General features: G+C 36.0%; 1 protein-coding gene across 1 annotated transcript in view; it reads left to right on the top strand.

The window, feature by feature from the left end:
• Window positions 1-27,322, top strand: part of PEX1 (peroxisomal biogenesis factor 1) — a 28,314-nt gene extending 992 nt beyond the window's left edge. The window contains exons 2-24 of the mRNA XM_059818817.1: window positions 1,555-1,698; window positions 3,573-3,656; window positions 3,899-4,013; window positions 4,103-4,875; window positions 6,299-6,418; window positions 8,552-8,675; window positions 8,954-9,063; window positions 10,412-10,512; window positions 12,213-12,345; window positions 13,080-13,176; window positions 14,475-14,645; window positions 16,079-16,233; window positions 17,508-17,694; window positions 17,905-18,074; window positions 18,914-19,048; window positions 19,656-19,720; window positions 20,550-20,692; window positions 20,770-20,873; window positions 21,844-22,020; window positions 23,608-23,838; window positions 25,325-25,525; window positions 25,877-26,007; window positions 26,956-27,322. Coding sequence (XP_059674800.1) covers window positions 1,555-1,698; window positions 3,573-3,656; window positions 3,899-4,013; window positions 4,103-4,875; window positions 6,299-6,418; window positions 8,552-8,675; window positions 8,954-9,063; window positions 10,412-10,512; window positions 12,213-12,345; window positions 13,080-13,176; window positions 14,475-14,645; window positions 16,079-16,233; window positions 17,508-17,694; window positions 17,905-18,074; window positions 18,914-19,048; window positions 19,656-19,720; window positions 20,550-20,692; window positions 20,770-20,873; window positions 21,844-22,020; window positions 23,608-23,838; window positions 25,325-25,525; window positions 25,877-26,007; window positions 26,956-27,040 — 3,756 coding nt within the window. The 3' untranslated portion in view covers window positions 27,041-27,322. The remainder of the gene's footprint in view (window positions 1-1,554; window positions 1,699-3,572; window positions 3,657-3,898; window positions 4,014-4,102; window positions 4,876-6,298; window positions 6,419-8,551; window positions 8,676-8,953; window positions 9,064-10,411; window positions 10,513-12,212; window positions 12,346-13,079; window positions 13,177-14,474; window positions 14,646-16,078; window positions 16,234-17,507; window positions 17,695-17,904; window positions 18,075-18,913; window positions 19,049-19,655; window positions 19,721-20,549; window positions 20,693-20,769; window positions 20,874-21,843; window positions 22,021-23,607; window positions 23,839-25,324; window positions 25,526-25,876; window positions 26,008-26,955) is intronic.

The following is a 27,322-nucleotide window of genomic DNA, read 5'->3' as shown; positions in this document are numbered from 1 at the left end:
TTGTGGCCACAGTCCTGGCAAAGCCCTTCTCGGCCAAGCTGGCCTCACCCGGTGTGTGTAACCTGCTAATTTCCCAAGGCCAAAAAGGACATTTCACAACAGCAAAATCATCTAGACTTGTAGAAACCTGCTCTTTTTTCTTAGAAAGAAGTTGGTGGGGTTGCAAGAAATCTGGTATACATGTTAGCTTCATTTCTGCAACGGTTTCTGGATGTTTTACGAATTTGCTGGCACAAGGGAGGAAAAGGGAGTGTAATTGCTTTGAAGTCTTGTAGCGTCATTCTGCGCATAGTTGGTTATGGTAGGCTCCTGCTTTTACTTAACATGATCCGCAAAATGAAGATATATGATCTCTGAAATCTTGATAGAAATAGTTTATTAAATGCAAACTCTTGAATAAAAATATTAATAAGGGGATAAATAATGATGTTAATAGGTTACACCGAGTAAATCATATAAAAACTTAAATGGAATCAAAAGCTAAGTCTAATTGCAGAAGGTATTAGGTAAGTGGGTGATAAAATGGTCTATGAAATTCAGTGTTGTGTGAAGATTAAGGCACTTGGGGAGAGGCTTTATCTGTGTGAATACAGGGGAGAGCTGTAAATTAAATACTACGTTTGGTAAAAGGATCCTAGAACCATTGTAGATATTCTCTGAAAATGTTTTCAGAGTGTACCAAAAAGTCAAATAATATTTGAAATTATTAGGATACAGTTGAGAACAAGGCAGAAAACATCACTTACGTTAACAAGTAAACCTGTGGTATATTCACAGTGTACCTTATGTTGGTCACTTGATTTTCATAAAAATAGTCATTTTTGAAAAAAAAAATACAGAAAATGTCAGGTGAATGATACAATGTAGGATACAGCCTCTTTATATGGAAACTGAGTGAACATATTAAGATTCTTCAGTTTGGAATCAGAATAGCTGAGCGGTTTTGAAACAGATTGATAAAATCTTTTTGGTCTGAGGTTGTGTGACTTGTAACTTAGTTTACACATTCCCCAGCTCATGCAAGCACTCTTGGAGTCCATGTGAATGTTAAAAAGCATGTGAAGTTTAAGCATAATGCTTATGTTTTTTCCTCATTTGGGAAATAGAAATGCATTGTTATACATTACTGTAAGATATTTCTCTGGTAGACTATAATACAGAAGGGAAGAGGAATTGTTTTCCATAAAAATTAAAAGCTGTTTAAAAATTGAAACTGTTACAGAACAAAACCAGCATGCACTTGTATGTTGAGGGTTGTGCAAATAGGTAAAGTGGAGAAGAATTCTAAGGAAGGTCTTGGTTATTGGGAAGTTGGACAGTCTGCCAGAATTTTTTAAAAAAATCTGTCATTGCTAATAGAAACACCCTTTACTAACATGTTGTAAATACTGCAAGTTATTGTTAGGGAATATTAATTAAAATAAGGCATGTAGAATCCAGAAAAATATTTTTAATTCCTTTGATCTCTCTAATCAAATACAGTTTAGGTTGACTGACAGTCATCTTATTTAGCTTGTTTGATGTTAATTTATGTTATTTCTTTGAAACTCACAGGGCCAAGCTGTGAAAGTATCCTGTGGTCACCAGCCTGTATTTTTGAGCTGGATGGAAATCAGGCATCGAGGTCACCAAGGTGAAAATATTGCAGAGATTAACAGACAGTTAGCAGAGAAACTTGGCATTACAGATGGAGAACAGGTTTGAAATGCAATCTTTTTTTCTTATTTAAATAAAGACTATATTGCAAGATACCTGGAAAGGTAATAATTTACAAGTTAGCTATGAACTTCGTGCTTCAAGTATTTAGACAGTTACTTAAACATCATGAAATGTCTCAAACATGAAAAGATTTGCTCATTAAATCATTAACAATTGCCTAAATAATGTTAGGATAGGCTTCTGGGTAGGTCTTTGCAGGGCTGGAGCCACTCTCTGCAATGCCATTAATTTTAGGAAAATACGCTTTTAAGCAATTAAACAATATGGGAATTACCTTATGAGAATATTTTTTCTGGAGTTCCTGTTATTTTAAAGTAATTACTGACTTGCTGCATACTTCTTCTTGTTTGACTTACTTGGGGTTTACATTTTCATCCCCTTTTTTCCCTCTTCACCATATGTCCCTGTGTGTTCTCTCTATTTGAACGGCTATTTAAATTGGCTTCTTACTGTTGGACACTGTGTTAAACTTCTTGTAAACGATTCTTTCATTGGACAGAAGTTGAAGAGATGCCCAAGAGGCAAGTAGAGCTTTCTGACATGTGACTGTTAAAATCTCAACAGGCAAGGGGTTTTTTAAAATTAATAGGTAGAGATTTAAAGGAACAAGAATAGAAAATAATTACTCTACACAGTGTTATTGTGTAGTATATTCATATATGCTTGTTCTCTCATATGCAAAAATTTTATTCAGCATAACAGAAGGTATCAAAGAATGTGACTCAAAGCAGTGTATTATCTTACCTTGTTTACTTTTTTAGCATATTCTCTCTAGAAATTATGTATCTATTTGCAGAACTTTACAACTTACTAGTTCAGTGGCAAGGTAACTACCCTTTTTTGTTCTAGCAATTAATAGCCTTCAACAGAAAAACAGCTGACAATGGAAACCTAAGAAAACCTTGCCCATCTGTTGCCTGGAAATAATCATCTGTACAATCGAATGAATAAATGAATAATTAGGTAGTTTTGTCATTGTTTTGGATTCAGGAATTGCATGTTTGGTGTGTTTCATAATAATATGCTCTTCTATTTACCGCGTTGGGGAAAAGATACTCCTCTCAACTTTTGCTTCAAACTGAGGACCTAGAGGAATTTAAAATCAATGCTTACTTTTATAAAAGCTGACCTGAAATAAATCTCTCTCAGAGGACAGGTAACTAGATTTATCTCAAGAGAAATTTAAGTTAGTTTATTTAAAAATGTATGACATGATATTGTTTGAAAATTGTTACTTTCTGTCAAATGGATCTTTTGGTAAAAATTTAACTTTTGAAATATATGTTTAAGGCTTTCTGAAAAGCCTAAGCCACAATGGCTTTTATCATTCCTCCTGATACACAGGACCTTAGAACTGTTCTGTGGAAGTGGGGCTGCTTCCTGTGAAGCCATTCATAAAGGAGCTGATTTTGCTTTTGTATTGTACTTTTTCCTCATTTCCTCATCTGTTTCTGCCTTATCTAAATTTGTGCACAACTTGACAAATTTTTCAGCATTCTAGAGTCCAGGACACTTAAAAATAAAAATTTAAAAATACAAAGACAGTTGTGTGATCAATATGCATTAAAAATTGATTGTTTGTTATCAGCTGATAAAGCTCTTCATGCTTTTCACATTCCATTCCATTCACAGTGTGTTGAAGTCCCCAGGCACGCCCAGTGCAATCCATTTCCAGTATGCTGAATATCATCTTCTGTTTATGAATTACCTAGTGTCATTAAGTAGATGTTTGTTCAAAGTAGTGAAAACATATAATGAAGGAGATGTCAGTTTTCTAGTTGAATTCAAGATGGAGCTTTTCTGTGTTTAAAAATAAGAACTTAAATATTTTGAAATGGTGTTACTTTTGCCAGGTATTTCTTGAACCTTGTTCCCACGTCTCTTCCTGTCAGCAAGTAGAAGTGGAACCAGTCTCAACAGATGATTGGGAAATTCTGGTAATAAAACCTTTTCCCCTGTTCACGTCCTTTTCTTACAGATGACAGGGATTTTGACACAAGCAGTTTTTTGCACAATACACCATTCTTTTCAGCCCTTAAGGAAATACTAAATGTGCTGGGGTTTAATTGTATTTTATATTTCAAATGGTGTATTAGAAAGAGGCCTAGAGTTTTTATCTTCAAACAAATGTTTAAAATGTATGCAGAATTTAATTTATAAAGATATCACATTTTCCCAGGAACTTCACGCTTCCTCTCTTGAAAAACATCTTCTTGACCAGATTCGAATAGTATTTCCAAAAGCCATCTTTCCTGTATGGGTTGAACAGCACACTCACGTTTACATCAAAATTGGTAAGCAACAGTGAAGGCTCTTGTGGCACCTTGAGTAAGCTGTTTTGCAAGAGTGGATGCATTCATTGACCTGCTTTGTTCATACTCAGGTACGCTTATGCCAGCAGCCCCCTATGGGAGACTAGAGCCGTGCACAGAGCTTCTGATAATTCCCAAAATGCGTGAACTTGAGGAAAATATCACCAGCACGCCTTCCACAGAAAGTGACATCTTGCTCAAAAGTCTTGTTAAAAATAACATGGAGCAAGAAGAAACTGTAAAGGATCCTTTTGCCAAGCAACCTTACCTAAAGCCAGGAGTCCTTGAACAGAGTAAGGCTGATGCAAACATGACGTTTGGCTCAAATGTTCTCCCAAATATGTGGAATTTCATAGGGAGCATTTTCTGTCATACATCTGAGCAGAAACAAAAGACTTTGTGTGATAAAGATGAAATGAGCACCTTCAAAGACAAGCTGCTGAACTTAATTCACATGGACTCCATTTTTAGAGTATGTCAGTCCCAGCCTCCCAGCGTACAAAATGCGTCTGCTGCTCATGCATTTCTGAAATGCAATGCTATTCATGTTTTTCCGTGGAATTTAGAATTTGTTGATTTGGATCCAAATCCTGTAGTATCTTATGGGAAAATAAATGAGCTTCTTTCCCCAAGACAGCGTCATCAAGAAGCGAAGCAAAACCTGCCATTTGAAAAGCAAAAGCATTTGACTAGTACGCAAGACAAAAATCATTCTAATTCTAATAGCAGTCAAGCATCCAGTGAGGGATCTGTTGTTCAAATTGTTTGGAACGGATTTGAAGACCTAAAGAGTGTCATAGAGTATGGCCACAGTGGGGAAGCCCTGCATGTTGGAAGAGTTTGGGTCAGTTTGAGCACACTATCTTCTGGACTTTTTATTGGATAATATTTTCTATTGGATAATTGTGAAACTGGCTAATTAACATGCAGTTTTGGGATATACGCTTTGTGTTAAGCTCTCAAGTAGAGTATACTAGAATCAAATAATATTTACTAGAGCTATGCTTTGCTAAGCCATCTCATTCTGGACTACGATACTTACCATCTTCCTCCAAGATGTACGGTGTACTCAGGGTTTCTGCACCCTTAGCATTTTTGCACCAAATGGGGCAAATTCTTCAGTGTTTCTGGAGGGAATGCATGCTTTCTTCAAAATCTGTTGGTGGCCACTGTATTCATGAGAACGTAAAAGTATCTACTTACATACATTCAGTACTGCATACTGAGATTATTTTCAGCAGTTATCACTTTAAAATGTGATTTGGACTCTGGGTTTCATCAAACTGTAAAGTAATGGGATCATATATCCTAGTCCTACACGATGCTTGCAAGTACTTTTATATAGTCTTTAAAATAAACCTTAAATAATCTCAAATAACTAGCTTTTATATAATTTAAAATATTTTAATTTTTATATACTATTTTGCAAGGTGCCACAAGTCCCGGTGTGCAGACACTGACAGTTCAGCTTGTTCTGATACAACTACAGCCTGCTTATGTTCTTTCTTTCCTGGAAGCACATGGGGGATCAACAAAAATAGATAAAATGCATTCCAAATCACCATTTGATTATTTTGACATAATATACTTCTCACCATTCACTTTTTTTTTTTTGTTGAGAACGAGAGCAAGAGCCTGCAGTGGTCTTTACCACTAAATCTTTTGCCAGCAACCGTAAAGTCTTTCAGACTTAATAAACGTTTATGAGATGTTTTCAATTTGGATATATGTTTAAAATAACACAGAATGTTTGAAAAGTAGTTTCCTTTTTAAAAGAGTAAACTGACTAATACAATTTAGGGAAACTGGATTTTTTCTCTCTGGGCTGCAGGTGTGCTTAGTTCTGATCTGTCTAATGGCCTATTTATATTTACCTGCTCATGTAAAATTAATTTTAATCACCAAATGATAGTAGAGTTGTTTTTCTCCTATACTAAAAACATTCTAGGAATTCCTCCTAATTCTTCTTTTTCAACCTTTTGGGTTTTATTTAAAGAAGTTAGTAGATGGTCAGCTATAGTGAGCACTTTCACAAATAGGATAAAAGGCAATCAGAAGTGTGCATGGGAGAACAAGATTTGGATACCACCATCCATTTTATGGTTTCCTTAACTCTCTTCCAGATTACAACCAATAAACAGATCTATGATCAAATGTAGAGGTTCTATTTAGGATGAAGAAACTGATGTTCTACTATATATGCAATGTTATAAAAGTTTTACTTTCTGATATTTCCTTTTTCTTTGCTTTTATTTTAAATATTTCAGATTCCAGATGGTCTGAGAAAAAAACTACGTATCGAAATGCATTCAACAGTCCGAATTAAGTCGGTTGAATCTATTCCTAAAATTCCTGTGTCTCTTAGACTGCAACCCAAACAGAATTTAGTGAGTTGATATTCTTGGTCAAATACTTATTCGTATACTGGAGAACTGATAATGTTGCTGTGGTCAAGGCTGGGGTTTTTTTTCAATGTTTATTTGTTTTCATTTGTTAGATGATAGTTTGGAAGTTGTCTATCATGTATGACATCATTCCAAGGGAATTTCCTTTTTGGATAATTCCTTGCTTTTTCTTTTTACTATGTAAGTCATTTGAATTAGGAAGATGCTATGATCCACTTAAACAAGGCTTGTCTAGTAATATTATTTTGTATTTTGATCAAGGATACTGCAAACATCAAGCCCTTGAATTTTGTTATGCACTTGGTAAATATTTCAAGTAGTTTGGCATGTTATCTATAACAATTTCCTATTTAAAGGAGCTGGCAGAGGTCACAGAGGGTGGAGGAGGAAATACAACTTCTGAATTTTAACTCCCAGTTTCCTGAAGCTATTAGAGGAATGCTGTATAGTACCTTTTAAATCATAATCTTCCATTATTCTCAAATTGTGAAAAATTTCTGTTGTCTTTCTTATTAAAAAGGATGTTGACATCGTGAAGGAGAAATGGCATTGGTAGGGAAAAGATGCATTTTCTCTTTAATTAGGTCTCAAACATAAACAATTGCTGTTGAAATAGCAACAATAATCGATACTAATTTCGCATCAGACCCTCATCTGCAGTACATTAATACTGGTTCCAACCTAGCAAATTTCAAGTGTATACATTTAGTCCTATAAAAACAAAAACAAAAAAGAAAAAGAATTATAGAGTTAAAGAGGAAATATCCATTTTAAGTCTTCTGGGAGAAGACATATTTATACTCTTCAAACGTTGCAGTGCCCAATGGATTTCCTAAGGAAGACAACTGCAGTAAAATTATTGTAATTTTTTATGTGCTGTTTAGGTTTTTACTTCCTTTTAATGCTGATATTTTTTCCCCTAAAGATTTAATTATCTCAAGTTATATCATTGAATCCCTCTGTTTTCCTGTAAGTGAGACATAGCCAGTCTTCTGAGTGAGCATCTGTGACAGTAAGAACAAACTTTGTACCGGTTCTCACAGTCTGTCAGATGTAGCTCTGGAATGATGTATGTCTTCGTAATGTACCATATGCTTGTTTCTGTGCGACACTGGGTTGATTATTTCCCATGTTAGCTGCCCCTCAAAACTTTAAATACAGCACTTCCCATCCTAGCAGGGCTTATGCATGGTTTGTTCTTATCCCCAATATTCTATTTTGATTTCTTACCTACAGAGGAATGGTGGAACTGCATTATTATTTTTTTTATATTGGAGTTAAGAGTATTCTGTCAGTAATTTGCTAAAATAGTACAAAGTAGTTAAGTGTGCTTTTATATGTTTTAAATACAGATTTCTTCCTTTCTTTTTAATTCAGTTGAAGTTTTTTTAGTTCTTGGAACAAACCAGACAAACACATAAAGAAATACAACAGTAACTTTCATTTTCCTTTCTGAACACTGCTTCCATGATCTTGGTTGATTCCCCCTTTTTTAGACAAGAATTATGCTTCTGTGATTAGGAACTCAGCCAAGATATATGTGATCTGGACTCAAGTTCTTTTCCTATTCCATTTATCTAGGTGATCTGGGGTAAGTTGTTTGATCTCTTTGCCTGCCTGTTGAAGTTTGTTGGTGGTGCCCCTGATTTAGATGAGCCCAGGCTTCTTTGTATAGGAAGCAGAGTATACAGGGAAGAGGCGGGGGTGTAATGAGCACCCGAAGTAAGTCATAGGTCAATATTGGTGCATATCTTGGGTGCTCTTTCAAACCCAGGAGTTGAGTAGTGCTCTTGGATCTGGCAATACAGATAAGTAAAATAACAACAAAAGCTTTTCCTTGCCCTCACATCAGTGTTCCAAAGATAAAATCTTTAGAGGTAGTGGAAGATTCAACTGTTGCCGTAGCAAAAGCTAGACAGGTGCTTTCCATAGAGCAATTGGTAGAAATGGTGTTTGTTGGCAAAATGTTCTTTTCTATATAAATAAAACTGTTGTATCTTCTTCCATCTCTCTGCTACCATAAGAGAAACAAATGCCTCTTGCATCAGAAGAAAACAGTTTTACTTACTAACACCTTGATTTGTTTCATTTCCCTCTTTCTTTTTTCCTGTTTAGCATAAAGATATACATGAAGATGATGTTAAATCTGCTTTCAGTTCTTGGCTGCAGGATTCTACTACTGATGATCTCCCATGGATAATGACAAGTACAGACTGTATACATCTGTCTGTTAAAGAAGGTAAGGATAATACTGTCCTTTGCTGTAGCTGTCAACTGTCCGTTATGGAATTTACTTAGGCAATATGCCATTTAATCTCTACACCATTTAATGTAACAGATACCTCTTTACACTGAAACTGTAAGCATGAATTATGCTTTAATAATGATTAACCTTTTTTATTCTTTCATTTTGGATTAGATTGTAGTAATTCAAAATACACTAATCTGTTTCATCTTGTAAGGAATAAAACCTAAATTTATTTGGAATTTTAATAGTTGTTCCTTGGGTTTTTACAGGAATGGAGGAGTTTTTCCTTAGTGTAGTGCATCCTACGCACATTGAAGAAAATAAGTCTGAGAATATTTTTATACTGAGTCCCAGTTTGCTGCAAAAGACTAATATACAAGTAAATATCACATAGTATCAGGTATCAAGTAATTTAAATTGTTTTATTTGGTTAAAAATGTAATATATTTTATATATAACATATTTTGGTTTCCCTTTTTAAATAAATAATGTCAGTCTGTTCGTTAAATTAAACATCTGCATTCTTTATCTGTTATTTTATAGTCTCAGCATTGGTGAGATTCCAGGCATGCCACCCAACTTACTGAATTTCATAGTCTATATTGAATTCTCAGAAAAATCAATTAGAGCAGAGGAAAGTCAGTACTGTCTAAGTTTGAACATACTATCCTTATACTTAGTTGTTCTTTCCCTTAATGCCTAAACCACTGTAAAATCACTTTGTAGTCTATGTATCTGTCAGGAACGGTAGCTTGTTCTGACAAAGAGGAGACATGTTCCCCATTCAAACCTAACAAGCTCACACTGCCTTTTCATTTACATAGTTTCTGTGCTTCTGTTTGTTCAGTATTTCCTTTCTCAGGAGAATAAATACTTCTATTTAATATTAGAATTACTGTTTCATTAATAATTCTGCTTGAACCAGTGCATGTGACGCCAGGTTTATGGTTATAGGAGTGGGATAACATTTTTCCATTTTTAAACTGATACATTTAAATTCTACCTGAGAATTAAGGTGTTCTGTTTTGGCTGTTTAGAATAGATTTTTTTCCTGCAAAATTTAGGATTCCTGTTCAAAAAAAAGTAAAACAAGAGCTTTATTTCTATTTGTAGAGGAGAAGTACAAGAAGACTTCTACAAATAGTGCTAGTGACCGGTACTAAGGTGAAAGGGTGAAATGCATTTCTTAATAGCAGTGTCAGCATCTTCTACCAGCCTGTTCTTATCTGTGAACCTCTCTGTTAGCTCTGTTTGCCTGCCCAGCTTTCCATACTAGCTCCGCAGTGAACTAGACTGAAAAATTCATGCAGGTGAAAAAAGCCAAGTGTTTTGTCAGGTTACTTTTCACCCAGATCAGACTCCTGATCTGATTCACTATCTTGCCTCACAAGTGCTTGTACCAGCTCAACAAGAGAGGGCACAGGAGGAGAAGAAATAATTAGTTACAGGTAGGGAAAGAGGTGATGGGCTGCGTAGTCTGGTATAAGCAGCACTTGGCCTAACATCTAATCACAGGTTGTTACATCATTGTAAACAAGGGATTGTGTTTTGCAACTAGTTGTTTCGATGCCATTTTGCCAGTGCATCTTTCTTTTAAGCGCAATAAGCTTCAGCAAAGCATACGTGCAACATTTTCTTTACACAATTCCAAAAATGGCTGGTTACTTTTATACCCTTCTTCTGTAGTTATTTTTAATGTAAAGTACTAACTCTTTCCTTTTTTGTAGGTTCTTTTACATCCTCTAACTAGAAAAGCTGATGGTGACAGCGAGCCACCTATGTGTGATACAGCCAGGAACCCTCCTTACCACAAACTAAATGATTTAGGGTGAGACATTTTCATAGTAGAAAACATGGGAGGGAATGGGAATGGGAATTAAAAAAAAAAAAAAAGACTATTGGTGGAAAAGCAGATTTTTTAAAAACTAAGCCAGATCTAAAAAAAACTCTGCATCTTTTGGCCTGTGTCAGGTTCAGACCTTATCCTAGTGTATGTAGATGGTTAATTTTGTCCTCTGAATAGTCTTAACTGAAGTGAATAGAAAACTTTACATAACTAAAGGTACTCATGTACTGAAAAGTTCACCATGTCTGACAATAGGATGTGAGGTTTCAGAACTGTGTAAGTTTCAGAAGAAATACTGATAGTTCAGTGACTCTTGCTCTGCTTCTAAGTGGTATGAAACAGAACGTCTGTGTAGCAGTAAGGGATACTGGGGTTGTTGAAGAGTGGTTTTAGCTGGGGTTTCCAGATGAAGCAAAACTTACGATATGTTGCAGTCTGTCTGTCAATCCTCTTCCCACAGTAACTTAAACCTGTTTACTTGTTTAACTAAATTTAATAGTATGGGTCTCAAAGAAACTTAGTTCATAGTTTTATCAGAATTATCATCTGAGCAGAGAAATTCAGAATCATGTCTCCACTAGCAAAAAGTGCAATATACGCTCAACAACTACTTGGTTAACCTGCTAGGTCGCTAGTGGCAGTGGTATAGTCTGGAACTAGCCGTAAGACATGCTGGCTCTTTCCCAGCCAATAACTAAGTGGTATGTTAAGCTGTGGTCATTAGTATAAGGAAAGACAGTGGTGCTGTGTAGCAAACTTGAGGCAGGGATGAGACAGAGGGGGCACAAGAGACTTGAAGTATTGTGGTAGTATGCTATCGGTGTTGTGAAAGGCAACTGAGGATATTATGTTGAAGAAGGAATAGGAACTGATTTAGGGGTAGTGTGGTAGGGATGGGATGTGGTAGGAGTAGAGTAGAATAGAATAGAATAGTTCAGTTGGAAGGGACCTACAACGATCATCTAGTCCAACTGCCTGGCCACTTCAGGGCTGACCAAAAGTTAAAGCATATTAAGGGCATTGTACAAATGCCTCTTAAACACTGACAGGCTTGAGGCATTGACCACCTCTCTAGGAACCCTTTTCCAAGAGTAGAGATATTAGAAACCAGGATTCATCTGTTCATTCCATTTCTCCTGGAACAACACTTTAAACAAAAAGTTGAAATACAAAACTGATAGCCTTGCTGTTCGTGGGCCTGAAAGGAGCACTGTTGTGTCCAAAGTCACAGAGATGTAGGACTGATGGAGGATAAGGATGCCTTCAAATGCACTATGTGCTGCTCTTCTGAAAAGGCTGAGAAGTTTTCTGACCCAGGCATGCTCCATGTTTTATCAATTTGTTACATTCCTTAGTAGGTTGTTACTCAGACACTCAAATAGATGAAGCCCCAAAATACAATTAGCTCTTATCTTCTGAGACGTACCTCAAGCTAGGATGGTGTAGAATGACTAGATAACCCTTCCATTGTGGGGGTGTTCTGCAATGTCTGTCTGTGTCCCCTGTGTCACCACTGCAAAATAAAGGTGCTGTCTCTTCAAATTGAATTGTCTTTAGCTCTTTCTTGAAAAGGTTAAGTACATCGAAATGTGTCAGCATTGAAACTTCACCCTACTGCAAGCTGTTTACATGGTGTGTACTGATGCTACCCTAGGCCATTTAATGTTTTATTTGCTCTGCAGAGGAGTGGACAAATTAGGAACATCTTCCTTTGAACACATAAGCCACAGTCTTCTGGGGCGTCCTTTATCTCAAAAGCTGGCTACTATTTCTGTGGGACTGCGAAGTGGAGGGGTGCTTCTCACAGGAGGAAAGGTACACACTTTACTACTCTCTACTTGCAAACCCTTCACGTTGTTTTCTGTAGTTACAAAACTGTTTTCATTAGTTTTCTTTGATACCATGTGAATTCAAAAAAATTAAAGAACAAGCTGAAAAAAGAGCAGTTAACTGAACAGTTAATTCAGTAAAACGTTATATATACGTATACACATTATATGCACGCTTCATCAATGTATATTTATATTTCATGTATATATAACATATATATACTGTAGGTTTTACAGATTGCTACCAATTCAATTTCAATTTGTATGCTTAGGGGATTGATCTACTTTGTGTTTATAGTATAATAAACATTCTTGTCTCTGAAATACTTGAATGAAAATAAGAATATAGTATTTTCTCCTGTGTTACAACATAAAATATCAGTGGAGTTGATACTCTTATTTTCCTGTTGCCTCTTATGGTGATCATTGAATACCGTATTCCACTGAAACTAACAGATCTCTTAACACTGAACTTAGTGGAATCAGAACACTATCTGTCATGGTTGTATCCACAATGCATTTCTTTATACTTGTTTCACTCTAGGGCTTTGGTCTCTACCAAGTGATACAAAGACAGAATATGTGTATACTTTTGGTGAGGAATAAAATCTGCATACAGCTTTCCCAGCTTGTTAACTGGTGTATACTGTGACAAAAACTCCACAGAAACAGAAGGAAATAGTTCTGTCAATTTACATTAGCTCACATTTATTTTTGTAGGGAAGCGGAAAGTCAACATTAGCAAAGGCCATCTGCGAAGAAGCATTCGATAGACTGGATGCTCATGTAGAAGTAATTGATTGTAAAGCTTTAAGAGGTATGACTTTCTTTTTTATCTCAAATGTTTGCTGTATGATGAAGCAGCACAATTATGAAGTTACTGTATTTAGTCTGAATAATTTTTGTAGTATTATTACTGCTTTTGCAAGGATATTTGATGCCCTGCAATGAGCATCTTTAACAGTCTGATGAAAATACAGCTGCAGTAAGCTTATTTCACACTAGGGGAGGTTTAGACTGGATATTAGGAAAAAATTATTTACTGAGAGAGTGGTCAAACATTGGAACAGGCTGCCCAGGGAGGAGGTAGAGTCACCATCACTGGAGGTGTTCAAAAAATGTGTAGATGTGGCACTGTGGGACATGGTTTAGTGGGCATGGTGGTGTTAGGTTGATGGTTGGACTTGATACTAAAGGTCTTTTCCAACCTTAATGATTCTGTGATTCTGTACCACCACCAAATTCAAATCGTGCTTGCCATGCTTATTTCTAATTGCTACAAAATAGGAAGAAGTTGCAAGTTGAACTGTGTGGGTTTTTTCAGCTGCGCTAGCTGGAACAAATGTTACGTTAACAAATCATAAGTGTTAAAGGATACCTGTATTACTCCGTGAAAGGATGACACAGGCACCGAAGAAGGATCGAACAACCAGCTGAAACCTGATTTATGATGGCATATTTACTAACTTAGTGTATGTTGGCAATAGTCATCTAACAGTCATGATTATAGATGATGGTGAGATGAGTCCTTAGGTTTTGTGAGTTCAAAACTAGTATTTTGCGTCAAAGATGGAAGAGGACAAAAAAGGCTTTTTTACTCTTTCATTCACTGGCTTTACCAAATAGTCTTGGTGTTACAGAGGCAGAGAATACTCAGCTGTTTTCTTACAGATCCCTTATATTGCATGGCTATACTCTTTTTGCTTAAGTCCCTACTAAGCTCCTTGCTCCAGAGAAAAAAGGAAAGATTGATAAAGAGCTGGGTCCTTCGCTGTGAAAAATTCTTCCAATTGTGGGACTCTTTGTGGCTAATTTAGAGTGCTACTGATACTGCTCTGTTTTTAACTGTCTAGAAATTAGACCTGTAGCGGTTAGTGAAAGATGATTAATCTAATTTTAGGACAGGTGGATCCTTCTAGTACTTTTCTGATAGAAGATGTGGACTCTTTTCTTCACTGACTGTTGACTCTGGTTTAATCTTGGTACCTGGATTTATAGGATTAAAGTTAAGCTACAGGAATCAAAACATTGTAGTATTACATGAGCAAGATGTAGTCAGTCTGATGATTTTTTTCCTGATATGTTTTGTCATATAAAACTGTATTTCTGCTTTAGGAAAAAGATTAGTAAACATAAGGAAAAATGTGGAAGAAGCTTTTTTAGAGGCAGCATGGAGACAACCATCCATTCTTTTGATGGATGATCTTGACCACATTGTTGGAGTACCTTCTACACCAGAGCATGAGAACACCCCTGAAACCGTTCAAAGCAATAGACTTGCTTATGGTAATACTGTGCTACCTGTGTCTGGATAAAAATATAATGCAACTTAGAATTTCTTGCACCTGAATTGTACTGTACTACCTGGACAATTCTGTCTGTATCATTATTGCCTCTGGACCATGTGGTATTCCATGGCAGGGATTCACAAAGTATGGTACGTAGACCATTTGTAGACCATTTGTGGACCCCTAGCTGAATCAAAATAGTCCACTCTGGAGCTTGGAGTAGTCATTGCCAATGTTACGTCTACCACCGCTGCTGATGGCAATGCCTGTTGTCAGTACCGCTGCCAGTGGTAGAGGCTTCTCAGTTCCTTTTTATATTGTTCATGCACTCAAATACGTTGCAATTGCTTATAATTTACAGATGAATCTTTAACTGATAATTATTGATAAGATCGATATTATAATTGACATATCATTACAGTTGATCCCATTTTCCATAATTATTATTTACAATTACAGAGATACATAAATTTGATACTTACTGATGTTTAGAACCAACTTCTTTTAGCTGAATACTAACTTCTTTATCATCTACTTGGTATGCTTTGTAGAACTTCTGTTTTATTTTACAATGTAACAATCCACAGATGTTAAAAATAAAATTATCAATTGTAGTTTGACGTCCTGTATACACTTCTTTTTTATTCCCTAAAATCTAGGCAGTGATAAGTTGCAAAATAAAATTAAATTATCAATGTTAATATCTTTATTTTTTTAGCTGTATTCAACTTTGCTCATGTAAAATTCAAGCCATAGCAAAAAATATCTTTCATTTCTTAGCTCAGTTTGAGGGAGTTAGCATAATTTTTTTTATTAAATTACTTTTGAAGTTCAGAAAAATCTTACCATCATTTCTTTTTAAAAAATGTGCACTTAAGTTACTTGCAGAATTGTTTGTGTTTCTTATTACTTTATTTACAGGTATAATGCATACAACAGAGGTTTAGAGTTTTAAAGATTATTCCTTGAAGATCTACCTTGCATCCATAATTTCTTTGACTTACATATATTATTTTTTCCTAGATTGCTTATTTTCTAGGCTTAGCGTCTATTTTTATACTTATAACTTTCCCTGTTTTGTTTGTGTGGAGGGAATAATATTTCTAGAACAGGAATCATAGCACACAAAAAAAAAATCACATTTAATATCCTGTGGTAGACATCATCATTGATGTTACAAATTTAGCTGTTAAAGAGCACTTCTGATGGCATTTTATTAATGGAATGAACTGTCCTAGAAAAACAATTATACATCTTTTATATTTTTAATTTTAAAAAAAGCCTGTAAACATAGGAATAAAACAAATATATAATAAGATGTTACATTTTGTGTGCCCTAATCCTGCTCTCCAGTACAGTAGAAATGTCTGTTATGAAATGCAGAATCTTTTGTTATTTTGCAATTCATGGAGCAATGTCTTATGTGTTTAGTTTTGAAAGATGTGATAAAAGAAGTTATTTCCATGGGGAGTTTGATTGCATTAATTGCCACAAGTCAGTCCGAGCATTCCCTACATCCTTCCCTGGTTTCAGCTCAAGGAACTCACATATTTCAGTGCTTCAAATGTATCCGATCTCCAGATCAGGTAAATTCAGGTATTTATTCATTTGGTTAAAATATTTGCCTTCCCTGCAGCCTCAAATACAGTACTGGAACAGCTGCAAAAACAGTAGGTTACACCCAAAGATGAGAAAAAATCTGGAAATCTTAGAAGTTCTTTCATGATACTTAAACACGTCAGAACTTACATCTGTCATTATAAATTTTTTAAAAAATAAAAGTAATCCAATGAAAACTCCCAGTTGGCCCCACTCTCCTTATTTTCAGTGGTAAGAGAAGGGTGTATTCAGAGGACATTTCAGTTCAATGTAAAACAAGTCAGGTTGTCTAACATAGGTGAGATATGCAGGTCTCCTTGTTACCTGTAAGGGGATTCTAGAGGAGCAGCTTTGATGAAACATGTAAGTCACTACAGTTAAATAAATGAGATTAAACCTAAGTGTTTTTCTTCACTGCTCAGAGGAATAAGTATGTCCCTAGAATGTGTATTTTAAAAATGTTATTAAAACTAGATGTTAATTTTATGGGAAGGTTTTGGTTTGGTTTTCTGTATTAATTATATTCCTCTACTTTTGAATATAGTCCATTTTGAAAAGTGAAAAGGATAGAGGGAAGAATAAATGGTACAACTTCATTGCAGGAGAAAGCAGCACTTTGTACCTGTGCATGCCCTAATGGCATGACACAGACATGGCAACTCATTTGTATGTAACACATGTTGTTCTTGCCTGCTTGTCTTCTGTCACAGGCCAGCAATTAAAGGCCACTGAGGAGGGCATTCTGCATTAGATACAATGTAGCTTTCTCCCACTTCCTGCAAGTCTGCCTTTATGAATTTTAATACTAATACATGAATAAGGATGAGACTTCACTGGAAAAGTCAGGATCTCAAAAGATACCAAATTATCTGATGTATTTTTATCTAATGCAATATATTTCATCTCAAATACATTCTACTCATATCAGCAAAATTAAAGATGTTTCTTTTCCTGTGAAACAGAAAAAAAAAATGGATGTAAAACAGTAGAATCTGGGGGGTGGAGGGTTGTTTCATTATTGTTGTATTTAAGATAGCTGTAAAAATTTAAAGTTGTAAAACTGGTGAATTTATTGAAATTCACCTGAAGAACTAACTTTTGTTTATATTCATGCCTGCTCAGATTTTGTTAGTTGAAGGTTTGGTGACATGTAAATATTTAAGGAAATTTTAGTAACTTGTATGCATTTACTTTTTTAATTTCTGAAATCTATTTAAATAGTAAACTTAATATACGCTTGCTGCATAATTCTATTTTTCAGAAGCAAAGATATGAAATGCTGTATTCCATAATAAAAAAGAAGCTGAATTCTGATGTAAAGCAGTTCTCTGATCTTGACCTCCAATGTATTGCAAAGGAAACAGAAGGTTTTGTTGCTAGAGATTTTACTATGCTGGTTGATCGTGCCATCCATGCCTGTGTTTCCAACCAGAATGCATTTCAAAATGGTGGTATGTTGACAACAAAATATCTAATTTCATAATCTGTCTTCTGTTATCCAGAACCTGTGGAGTAATACAGAAATAAAAAGCCAGTTTTTATGTTTTATGTTTAAAATGTATTTAATTGTTACATATTGTGAGGAACTTGTTACTGGTAGGCCATGTCTTCTTTTTTTTTGTTCAGGATTTTTTTTTCTTTTTTTTTTTTTTTTTAAGCAGAATTGAATCTGTCAACTATGGATTTTCAGAAAGCTCTAAAAGATTTTACTCCATTAGCTCTGAGAAATGTTAGCTTTCATAAACCTAAGGACATTGGCTGGGACAGGATTGGTGGCTTAAAAGATGTGAAGCAAATACTCATGGATACCATCATGTTACCTGCAAAGGTACCCAGTTCTTTTAAATTAGTTACCTGAATTTTGTACATAATGTTAGTAGGGGAAGAATTATTTTTAAGGTGTGACATGGTGTTTGACAGAAAGACGACGGGTATGATTTTAAGCTACTTTTGTAGCTTCCCAGTCTTCAACTGTCTTCAGCTACTGGAAGACTCTTTCTCCTTCCCCCTCCCTCTTCCAAATATAAAAGGCAATGGCTGTGCCTTTCTATAGATCAAGTGTTGCTCTAGAATATTGCAGTATTGCTAACATTATCTTTGCTACACTCTCTGTTGCAGGGTTTGTGATTAGGCTCTGTAAAGATAACATTTCCAGCTGTCTTCTGCAGTGATTTTGCTAGAGGAGTACTCTCTTTTGGACGAATGCCAACCCATCAGTTCCCCTTTATTTTACTTTGGCCTTTCTGCCTTGCTTAAAACTTCCAGCATTGAGATGAGCCATCCATTTCAGTCTTCAGAGAAACGACTGAACAGTTTTCTGTACAATTGACAGAATCTTTTATTGTGTCATATCAGTTGGTAATTAAAATAGGAATTTAGAAGTACCAATATGCACATTATAAAGCTCTGGTGCATCCCTAGTCTGTCCTGTTTCCTCTTGGTAGAAAATGCCACTCGTTTGTATAATAAGTACCTATGAAGCCTAGGAACCCACTTCAGCCCCAGGTAAACTAACAACAGTCCAGATGAGCTCTTGTGATAATAATGAGGATAAAAGAAATTAGACACATTCTGTTTAGACAAAAATCAACACTAGTCAGTGATGTTACAGTACACTGCAGAATAATTACATAATTTAGCATATATCTTGTTGAAACTCTTTTCCAGTATCCAGAATTATTTGCAAACCTGCCCATACGACAGAGATCAGGAGTCTTGCTGTATGGAGCACCTGGAACAGGAAAAACACTGTTAGCAGGAGTAGTTGCTCGAGAGAGTGGAATGAATTTCATCAGCATCAAGGTAGCAAGATTTTGAAGATTAATTGATTAATTTTATTAAATGAATGAAATAGCTGAATGTAATACCTGTGAGTATGTGCTGGTGAGGGCAAAATATCTAAGTAAGAAACTCACATTTAAAATATGGTATGTCTCTGGATATCACACCATCTGACTTCTGGAACTTCACAGTTTTATTACGGAGATTTTTTGTATAATTATTCATTAGGCAGAATTATAAAATTTAATTAGATGTTCTTAGTTTCCCTTTTTTTTTAAAAAGATCCTGGATTTTGGTTCCACTAGACAATGAAGTTGAACAATGCATTTTAAACATATTTTCAAAATACAGTGTAAGCTGTTGCCTTGTGATACTATAATACATGTTCTGTTATAGTAGAAAAATGGAAATTATTACTTTAAAATAAGTTGGAATGCTTAAAAGATTCTTTTGGCTTATCTAGACCCTTCGGCTCTTCTGTTCAGAGATAACCACTCTCTTGGTTACAAGAAGATTCACTCTAGTATATGAAATCTAGGCTGATGTTGAATTACATGTTAAAACTAAGAAACATATAATGAATATTTTTTCTGGTTTTCTTTTTTTAATTTTTTTTTTTTTTTTTTAGGGACCAGAGCTGCTCAGCAAATATATCGGAGCAAGTGAGCAAGCAGTTCGAGATATCTTTAACAGGTTGGCTTTGTAAAGATTTGTGATGTTATTAATGAATTTTATTGGTTGAAGCTCCAAGAAATAATTTTTTGTCCTAGGAGAGACATGGCATTTGATCACAAAAGCATCTGAAATAATTAATTGTGCCAAACCAGATGTTCAGATCTTGGCAAGTTCAGCTTGACAGTCATTATTTAAGAACCGAGCATTTCAGCTCAGATCAGGAGTGCTCTTTTGAAGCTGAACTCCCAATTCTCTCCATTTACAGTGTGTTGGTTCTCATCACAGAACTGTCTTGGAAAACACATGCTGAATTCTTTTCAGATGATTCCAAGAGACAGTACTCCAACTAGTAATGAACACTCAGTACATAGGATCATGCTAGACTTGGTATTGCAGTCTTCAGTGCCAGTTGTTTTGTTTTTACAAATCTGCCCTTACTGACCCTCAACGCACACTAATGTAAACCTATCCTACATAGGCTTTGCTTCTTGTGTAGTTTACAGTGTAGGCAGTCTTTGTGTTAGATGTACATAAGCCAAGACCTCATCTGCAGTGACTGGATTTTAGAGCTTTCATGTATATTAACACGACAGTTAAGCACTTCAGAAATTATAAAGTGAGCGCAAGGTGTGTCATAAAAATGAGCAGTGATTCCATTGCAATCCAGTTCTTCAGAACCTCTTAATTTCTACAGAAGACAGATTAACAGATTTTCTCTTCTCTCATTGAAGATAACTACTCTCTGAAGCAAAAAGCAATTACCTTTAATACTTACAAGCAGTTTTACCTGTGACCCAAACTTAAACAGAATTTAAGTATTGCCTTTTTTTTTTTTTTTTCCTTTTAGAGCTCAGGCAGCTAAGCCTTGTATTGTTTTTTTTGATGAGTTTGATTCTATTGCTCCTCGCCGAGGTCATGACAACACAGGAGTTACAGACCGAGTGGTTAACCAACTGTTGACTCAGTTAGATGGTGTGGAAGGCTTACAAGGTAAAAATTCATCTGTGTGCTCCTTTTTATGCAAAAGTTTAGCAGATGCTAATGATATTTTTCTGCACTTTCCTAAGGGGTTTATGTGCTAGCTGCTACTAGTCGCCCAGATTTGATTGACCCTGCTTTGTTAAGGCCAGGTCGACTGGATAAGTGCCTGTACTGTCCACCTCCTGATCAGGTGAGGAAACAAAACATTTTACATGAGAGGCAAGGGAAAAAAAATCAAACTAATGGGCTTTATTCTCCTTTCCTTTATATTTAGTGGCATTTCAAACCTGGATAAAATGGACTTGATTTCCGAATTCCAGTTATACAACAGTATAAATTCACTGATTTTAGTGTAGTGTGTTCACATAAAACTGGGGGAAGACAAGGCTGTTTATCACAGTCTTCAGGATCAAATCATGTTCCTGTGGATATAGCTGATTTAAAAAAAAAATTAAAAAAGGAAACTAGTCTGCAGAAAGAAATTGGATGTGGGGTAGTGTTTATCATGTTCTGTGTCTTTCTCTGAATTATGAGTCCAGTGGATCTGCCGTTTGCTTGAAGTGATGAACCATAGCCATTCCCAATGCAACTCCTGAATTATCTGAAGTTTTCAGAGCAGTTTTATTCCGAATCCAGTTGATCCCACTCTTTACCCACATTTAATTTGGAATATTCAGGCTCTTTTTAAGTCGGATGTGTCACTAGTTAGGAAAGGAATGATTCCCATTGATTTTAGTGGAGGTTGGATCAGGCCTTTGAGGCTGTACAACGTCTGTCTTTGATTCCCCATTTTATGAGAAAAAGTTAGTGCTGTTCATTTTCAGATCAGTTGGCACATTTAACAAATACCCCATCATTTCATTCTGAAACACAAATGAAGAAGATGATCCTATGCCTTAAGAACACATATATACTCTTTTTTTAGTTTTTCCTTCCCCCCCTTTCCCCTCCTTTCCCCCCGCTTCCCCCCCCGTTCCCCCTCCTTTCCCCCCCTACTTCTGATTTAGAATATGATTATTCACATAAACAGAAGTTTTTCACTTTTGTCATACTTCTCTTTGCAAAAGGATATATGAGTAGCAAGAGTTCACCTTCATATTTTTATATATTTCATATTTAAAATCCCAGCTATTAACTGGCTATTTTCTCCCTTTTTACAGAATTCACGCTATGAGATCTTAAAAGCTCTCAGTCATTCTCTGTCCTTGGCAAACGATGTGGATTTTCAGGATTTGGCAGCAAGAACAGAACGGTTCACAGGGGCTGACCTAAAAGCTTTATTGTACAATGCCCAATTAGAGGCAATTCATACTAATTTAGGTTCAGGTTTAACACAGGTAAATAAAACTGATATAAAAGAAGTCTCTCCTCTTTTTATTTTGATGTTGATATGTTTGAAATGGTTAATTTTATCCCTGATTTTTTAGCAAAATTCTGTTTAATAAGGTTTAGTTTTCCCGTATTTGTACACAGGATTAAAATCTTAATATGTTTGCAGAAAAATGCAAGAATAACAAATTACTGTAAATACTTCTTAAACACAAGTTTTTTTCATTTTACGATAGGTGTTTAATGTTAAACAGATTTATGTAAGCCAAGTCTGTTTATCATTGGTATGAGGAGTGACTGACAGATCAATAGGAAGGCTCCCACTCAGAGTTTCTTAGGAGCAGCTAGCAAATTCAGTTTTGAGGTGGCACATTTTGGATGATGGAGGAAGCAAGAAATTGGTGGGGTTTGTGGAGTTGTTCCAACAGACTGAGTTTGATCTGAGGTCAGGAGAGAAGTGGCGAGAGGATGGTGATTATCTGGAGTGGCCCGCTCTGGCTCATCTTCCAGGCACCAGCTAATACTTGCACTTCCAAGGTACAGGATCCCACCCTTGGTTTATACCACTTATGTGACTGACAGGTCCTTTCTTCTTTTAGCCTCTATTCAGCCACCTCTCCTCACATTTTTAATGCCTGTCTTCTGGTTCTATCTGGAAAGGGGCAGGCACGGCTTCTACTACTTGGACATCAAAGGGAAGGGTTGGGTCAGGGGTGCAAAAGCAAGGAGACCTCTTGGGTTCTTTTTGCCCCAGCTGTTACCAAGGGATGGGGCTCTGAGGATGCAACTCTTAGTATTGGGAGGGATTTCCAGCATACCTTCCCTAACAATCCCTTCACTTGTAGCATCAGTAAGTAGTTGTAAGGATACCTGGTGATTATCCGTCGTTAGAGGAGGGCATTGTCTAAAGCAGTTGTCTCCAGAGTGGTGTGCACCCACCCCAGGGTGGTGCACAAGACAATCCATTGAGGTGCAGGAAGAAAATATTAGAACTTCAATAGTACTTGTATATAAATTACAAATAAATAAATATGCATATATTTGGTGGAGTCTGCTCAGAAATTTTTTACTGTTAGGGGTGTACAATCAAAAAGGTTTGCAGACACCAGTCTAAAGCAACAACTATGATTTCCACATCAGCACTTAAAATGTGTTGGCTATGACTAAAGATGAGTACAACAATTAGGCCCTGTAAAATTAGACTCACCGCAATCTCCTAGAGCACTTTACACAAGCTATTAAATTGCCTGGAGGGAATGGTTGAGACAGATGTGATACGGTTCTACAACAGGAAAAGTACGTGAAGTTTCCCAAGACTTGCTGTTACTGAGTGAGTGAAACAGTTCAAAGCAAACAAATAAAACCTTAAGATTATCTCCTCAAATTATTTTTCTAGCATCAAGACAGAAGGTTCTGCTTAAAGGCATTGGATTTTCGTGGCAAAATATTTGGAAATATATTCCCAGGGAAAGACAAATTACTAGAATCAAATGTAAACCAATACTTTCATTTGCACTGTATATGAATTTTTTAATGTATTTCAGATTGCAGTTAATTATGAGTTAACACTTCTAATATTCTGTTCTTTGTCACAGGATTTTGGTTCTAGTTCTGATAGTGACTTCAGCCTCTCTTCCATGGTTTTTCTAAACCACAGCAGTGGCTCAGATGATTCAGCAATAGATGGAGAAGCAGGACTAGAGCAGTCTCTTATTTCTTTAGACATGTCTGACTTGCTTCCTGAAGATCCAAGGTCCAACATGTATCGTCTTTATTTTGGAAGCTCTTATGAATCAGAGCTGGGAAATGGCACTCCTTCAGAACTGGTAAATTACTCACTTAATATTTTGAATTTTCTAAATATTATCAGTTGTGAAGCTGAAAAACAGAACTAAGCAAATGGTATGGTTTTATAAATACAGTTGTCTGTTTTGTCCTTCAAACTGTCTTCAGCCTATACCTTGTGCTCCACAGTGGAGAAGAAGATGGAAGGATGTGATCTGACAAAATACAATATGGACTTCTCTGCAACTTTGCAGGACTTCAAAATAAAAATCCCAAAATACTGCTTAATACCTTATAATGAAGAAAACTGCATTCATACTAGAACTTACTGTCTGGTCTAATGGCTTGTTGCCTTCCAAAGTTTAATATCAAAACAGTTTTTGACTTTTTGGTGGTGGTGTTTTGTTTTGTTTTTTTTTAACTTAGTTTTATTGCTAAACAATGACCATCCAGCTTTCAAGAATTAAGTCATAATCTTAAGAATCAACGAACGTTTTTCAGTTTCCAGTAGAGTGTGCATTAACGGAATAGTCTGACCATGGGATTGTGTAAACAACAGAAGTAAACCTTAGCTTCCATCATTGCTCTGAAGAAGCGGAATTCCTGTTGTTGTAGTATCACATTGCACAGAAAGCAGCACGTTCTTTGGCTAGCTTGCAGACAGGGATCTGCTGGTTGGCTACCCAGCACCTGCATAGTGATCAGCTGGCCAGCTCGTCTGGCTTGGCTGCCAGGTAAGCAAAACAGAATATGCTGCCTCTGAGCTTCTTATGGTGAGCAGATGACTTCAGAGCTTGCTTGTGATCCATGGGACATTCATTTTCAAGATCTGTTGTAGAATTGCTATTACAGGTTAGTTATCAAAGTTGTTAGACTCTTGTTTTCAAAACTGTCTTGCATTGATTTTTAAAGCCAAAAATAACTTATCTTGACATTGGAGAACTAATTACTGACTGCTAAGGTGCTTTTGTGTGTTTTATCTCGCATTATAGTTGATAGTGTTCCATTAATGTGTCTTTAGAGACTTCAATTTTCCTCTAACTGTGAAAGTTGTTCAGCAAGGCTACAAGGACTTTGATGTCTTAAAGCTGTTGAACTTGAAAGTTCACGCTTATCAAGTGCACAGAGAATTTGGAGGTGATGAATATTTAAATTATGAGTCACGCCAAAGCTAACTACATAAACTTGCGCAAGTTTCAGAACCACTGATTTTCATATGTAAATAAAACAATGGACTTAGTAGATCTTTATTCTTTTTGAGATAGGCCATTGCAAAAATGTTTAGACCTTTTCTAAAGATGAAACACTTTATTTTCAAATTTGTACTTTTCCACAAACACCGTAGCAAATTAACCTAAACTTTCTGTTCAAAAAGTGATGTATGTGATATATTTTTAAGAGAAAGTACTCTTTTTGCCATTGGGGGTAAGCTTATACTGAATTAAATTTGTAGGCTAAACCGTAATGGTAGAGTTGCTCTTTTGGCTCAATAATGAGTTAATGTATTTCTCCCTGTGGACAATTTAGAGTTCTTTGTGTTTGTCTGGACCAAACTCCATAACTCACGATTTTACCAGCGTGACTCAGAGAGATGCAGCATCATCACAACCTTCAATGCTTAGAACAGCTTCTCAAGAAGACTCCCTGGAAAATAACCAGGAGCAGCAAATAGAGCACCTGAGGACAGAAATCAATGCTATCAAAGCCAATTACAGAAGCAAGAGTGGAGTATGGCAGTTTTTTCAATTATTTAGTCTTAACATTTTTCTGTTGTTTTCCCACACTTCTTGGCATTTCAATAAATAATTTCTGCAGTAATATTAAGTATAATGTAACAAAAATAGCAAAGATAAATGATACCTAGTTTGAGGAGAAATAAGCCAGATATTAACATTCATATAACTAAATAGTTATTTCTGTGTTATTAATACTGGAGGGGGGTGGGAGAGCTGTGATTGTATTTAGAATACATTTGTCTGTACATGTAATGAGGAAGTTCCAGAGTTACTGATATGCATGGCACTATGTCTTTGGTTCTATGGTAATTTTTCATTGTCTGTTCATGGCTCTGTTTTCAAGGAGGACAGCACCCTTAATCAGTCCGTGCTTGCCAAGAACACTTTAATTATTACCCAATCCCATCTGATGACTGCACTTGAGGGTATAAGACCATCCATTAGTCAAGATGACTGGAAGAATTTTACTGAACTGTAAGTATTACATTTTTTTTTGTAATTGTGTATTCAGTGGAGATTTGGTCTTTTCACATTTCTTATTCATCAGAAACACAATAGTTATTTAATGTGGGGAATGGCAGAGTTGAATAGCTTCTCACAGCAATTTTTTTCAGAAATATTAAATTACATACAAAATATTAAATTACATACATATTTTACTGGTGCATTGTCTTTTATTGTTTTTATTAATGTAGGACCTAGAAATTCTAATCACAGACCAGAAAACCCTTGTATTATGTTCAGAGCTACACCAGTACAAAGAGGTACTGATTCTCGGAGACTTAGAGCTAGGTCCTGCCTGCTCCCACTGGGTAGTAGCCCCTCATATTTTCAAATTGCTGGGTTTTGACTCTCTGTAGTGGTCTTTGTAGCTGCTGTGTTTGGGAAAAGGCAACAATCTGCATAAAAGGAGAATGTGTCTCCTTAGACTTGGAAAAGACTGGAGTGAAAAAGCTGGAAACTGGCATCGCGATGTTCTGTGATCTCACCAGCAGGTTCTTCTGACATGAAGATTGTTAGGAGTTGTCTTCCTCAGCTGATACCTAGATAAGCAGGTCTTAAGCAGGGGAAAGAGAGAAGGAAGGGACAGGAAAGGAGGAGAGTAAAAGATGCTTCCCAGGAGTCGATGCTTCCCAGGAGTCTATACTACTCCATCCACTTCTGTTCCTTGTCCCACCTTCCCCCCCCAGCCCCAAAAAGTAAAAATAAAAAATAGAGGGAGCAGGGCAGAGAACTTTCTGAGTTAGGTTTGTGGATGAAAACTTCTCCAGGTCCCCAGGTTTGAGGAGACAGGCACTCTTCATTTCCATAAAAATACACGTAAACCTCTGTAGTTCTGTGTTGCATTAATGTGTATCTGAAGAGGCATATGCAAACAAAGGCATTTCATAAGAATTTGCTAATATATTTTTCTGTTTCCAGGTATGATAATTTTCAGAATCCCAAGAAGAGGAAAGGACAAGTTGGCTCAATATTCAGACCAGGACAAAAAATGACTCTAGCTTAGTAACTTGTATTTGCTTGTGATTGCTAAACTGTAACTGGAAATGACAAGTGTGATTGAATCAGATTATTTATATTCATATGGATTTATTAACGCAGCAGTTGAAGATAAGTTTCTTTTAAATTTACATGCTGTAAAAGTATGTCACAATTAATTTTGAAGAAAATTGTCTTCCTGCGTATTGATATTAAATTTTTGAGAGAACATTGGTTACATTCTGTCCAGTTGTTTATCACATAAAGTTTTAAATTTTGCTTTTTATCAATATAGTGGCCAAAACCTAAC

Source organism: Gavia stellata, chromosome 6, assembly GCF_030936135.1.
Source record: "Gavia stellata isolate bGavSte3 chromosome 6, bGavSte3.hap2, whole genome shotgun sequence".
NCBI classification, from domain to species: Eukaryota; Metazoa; Chordata; class Aves; order Gaviiformes; family Gaviidae; genus Gavia; species Gavia stellata.
This window is presented reverse-complemented; position numbering and strand designations above follow the sequence as displayed.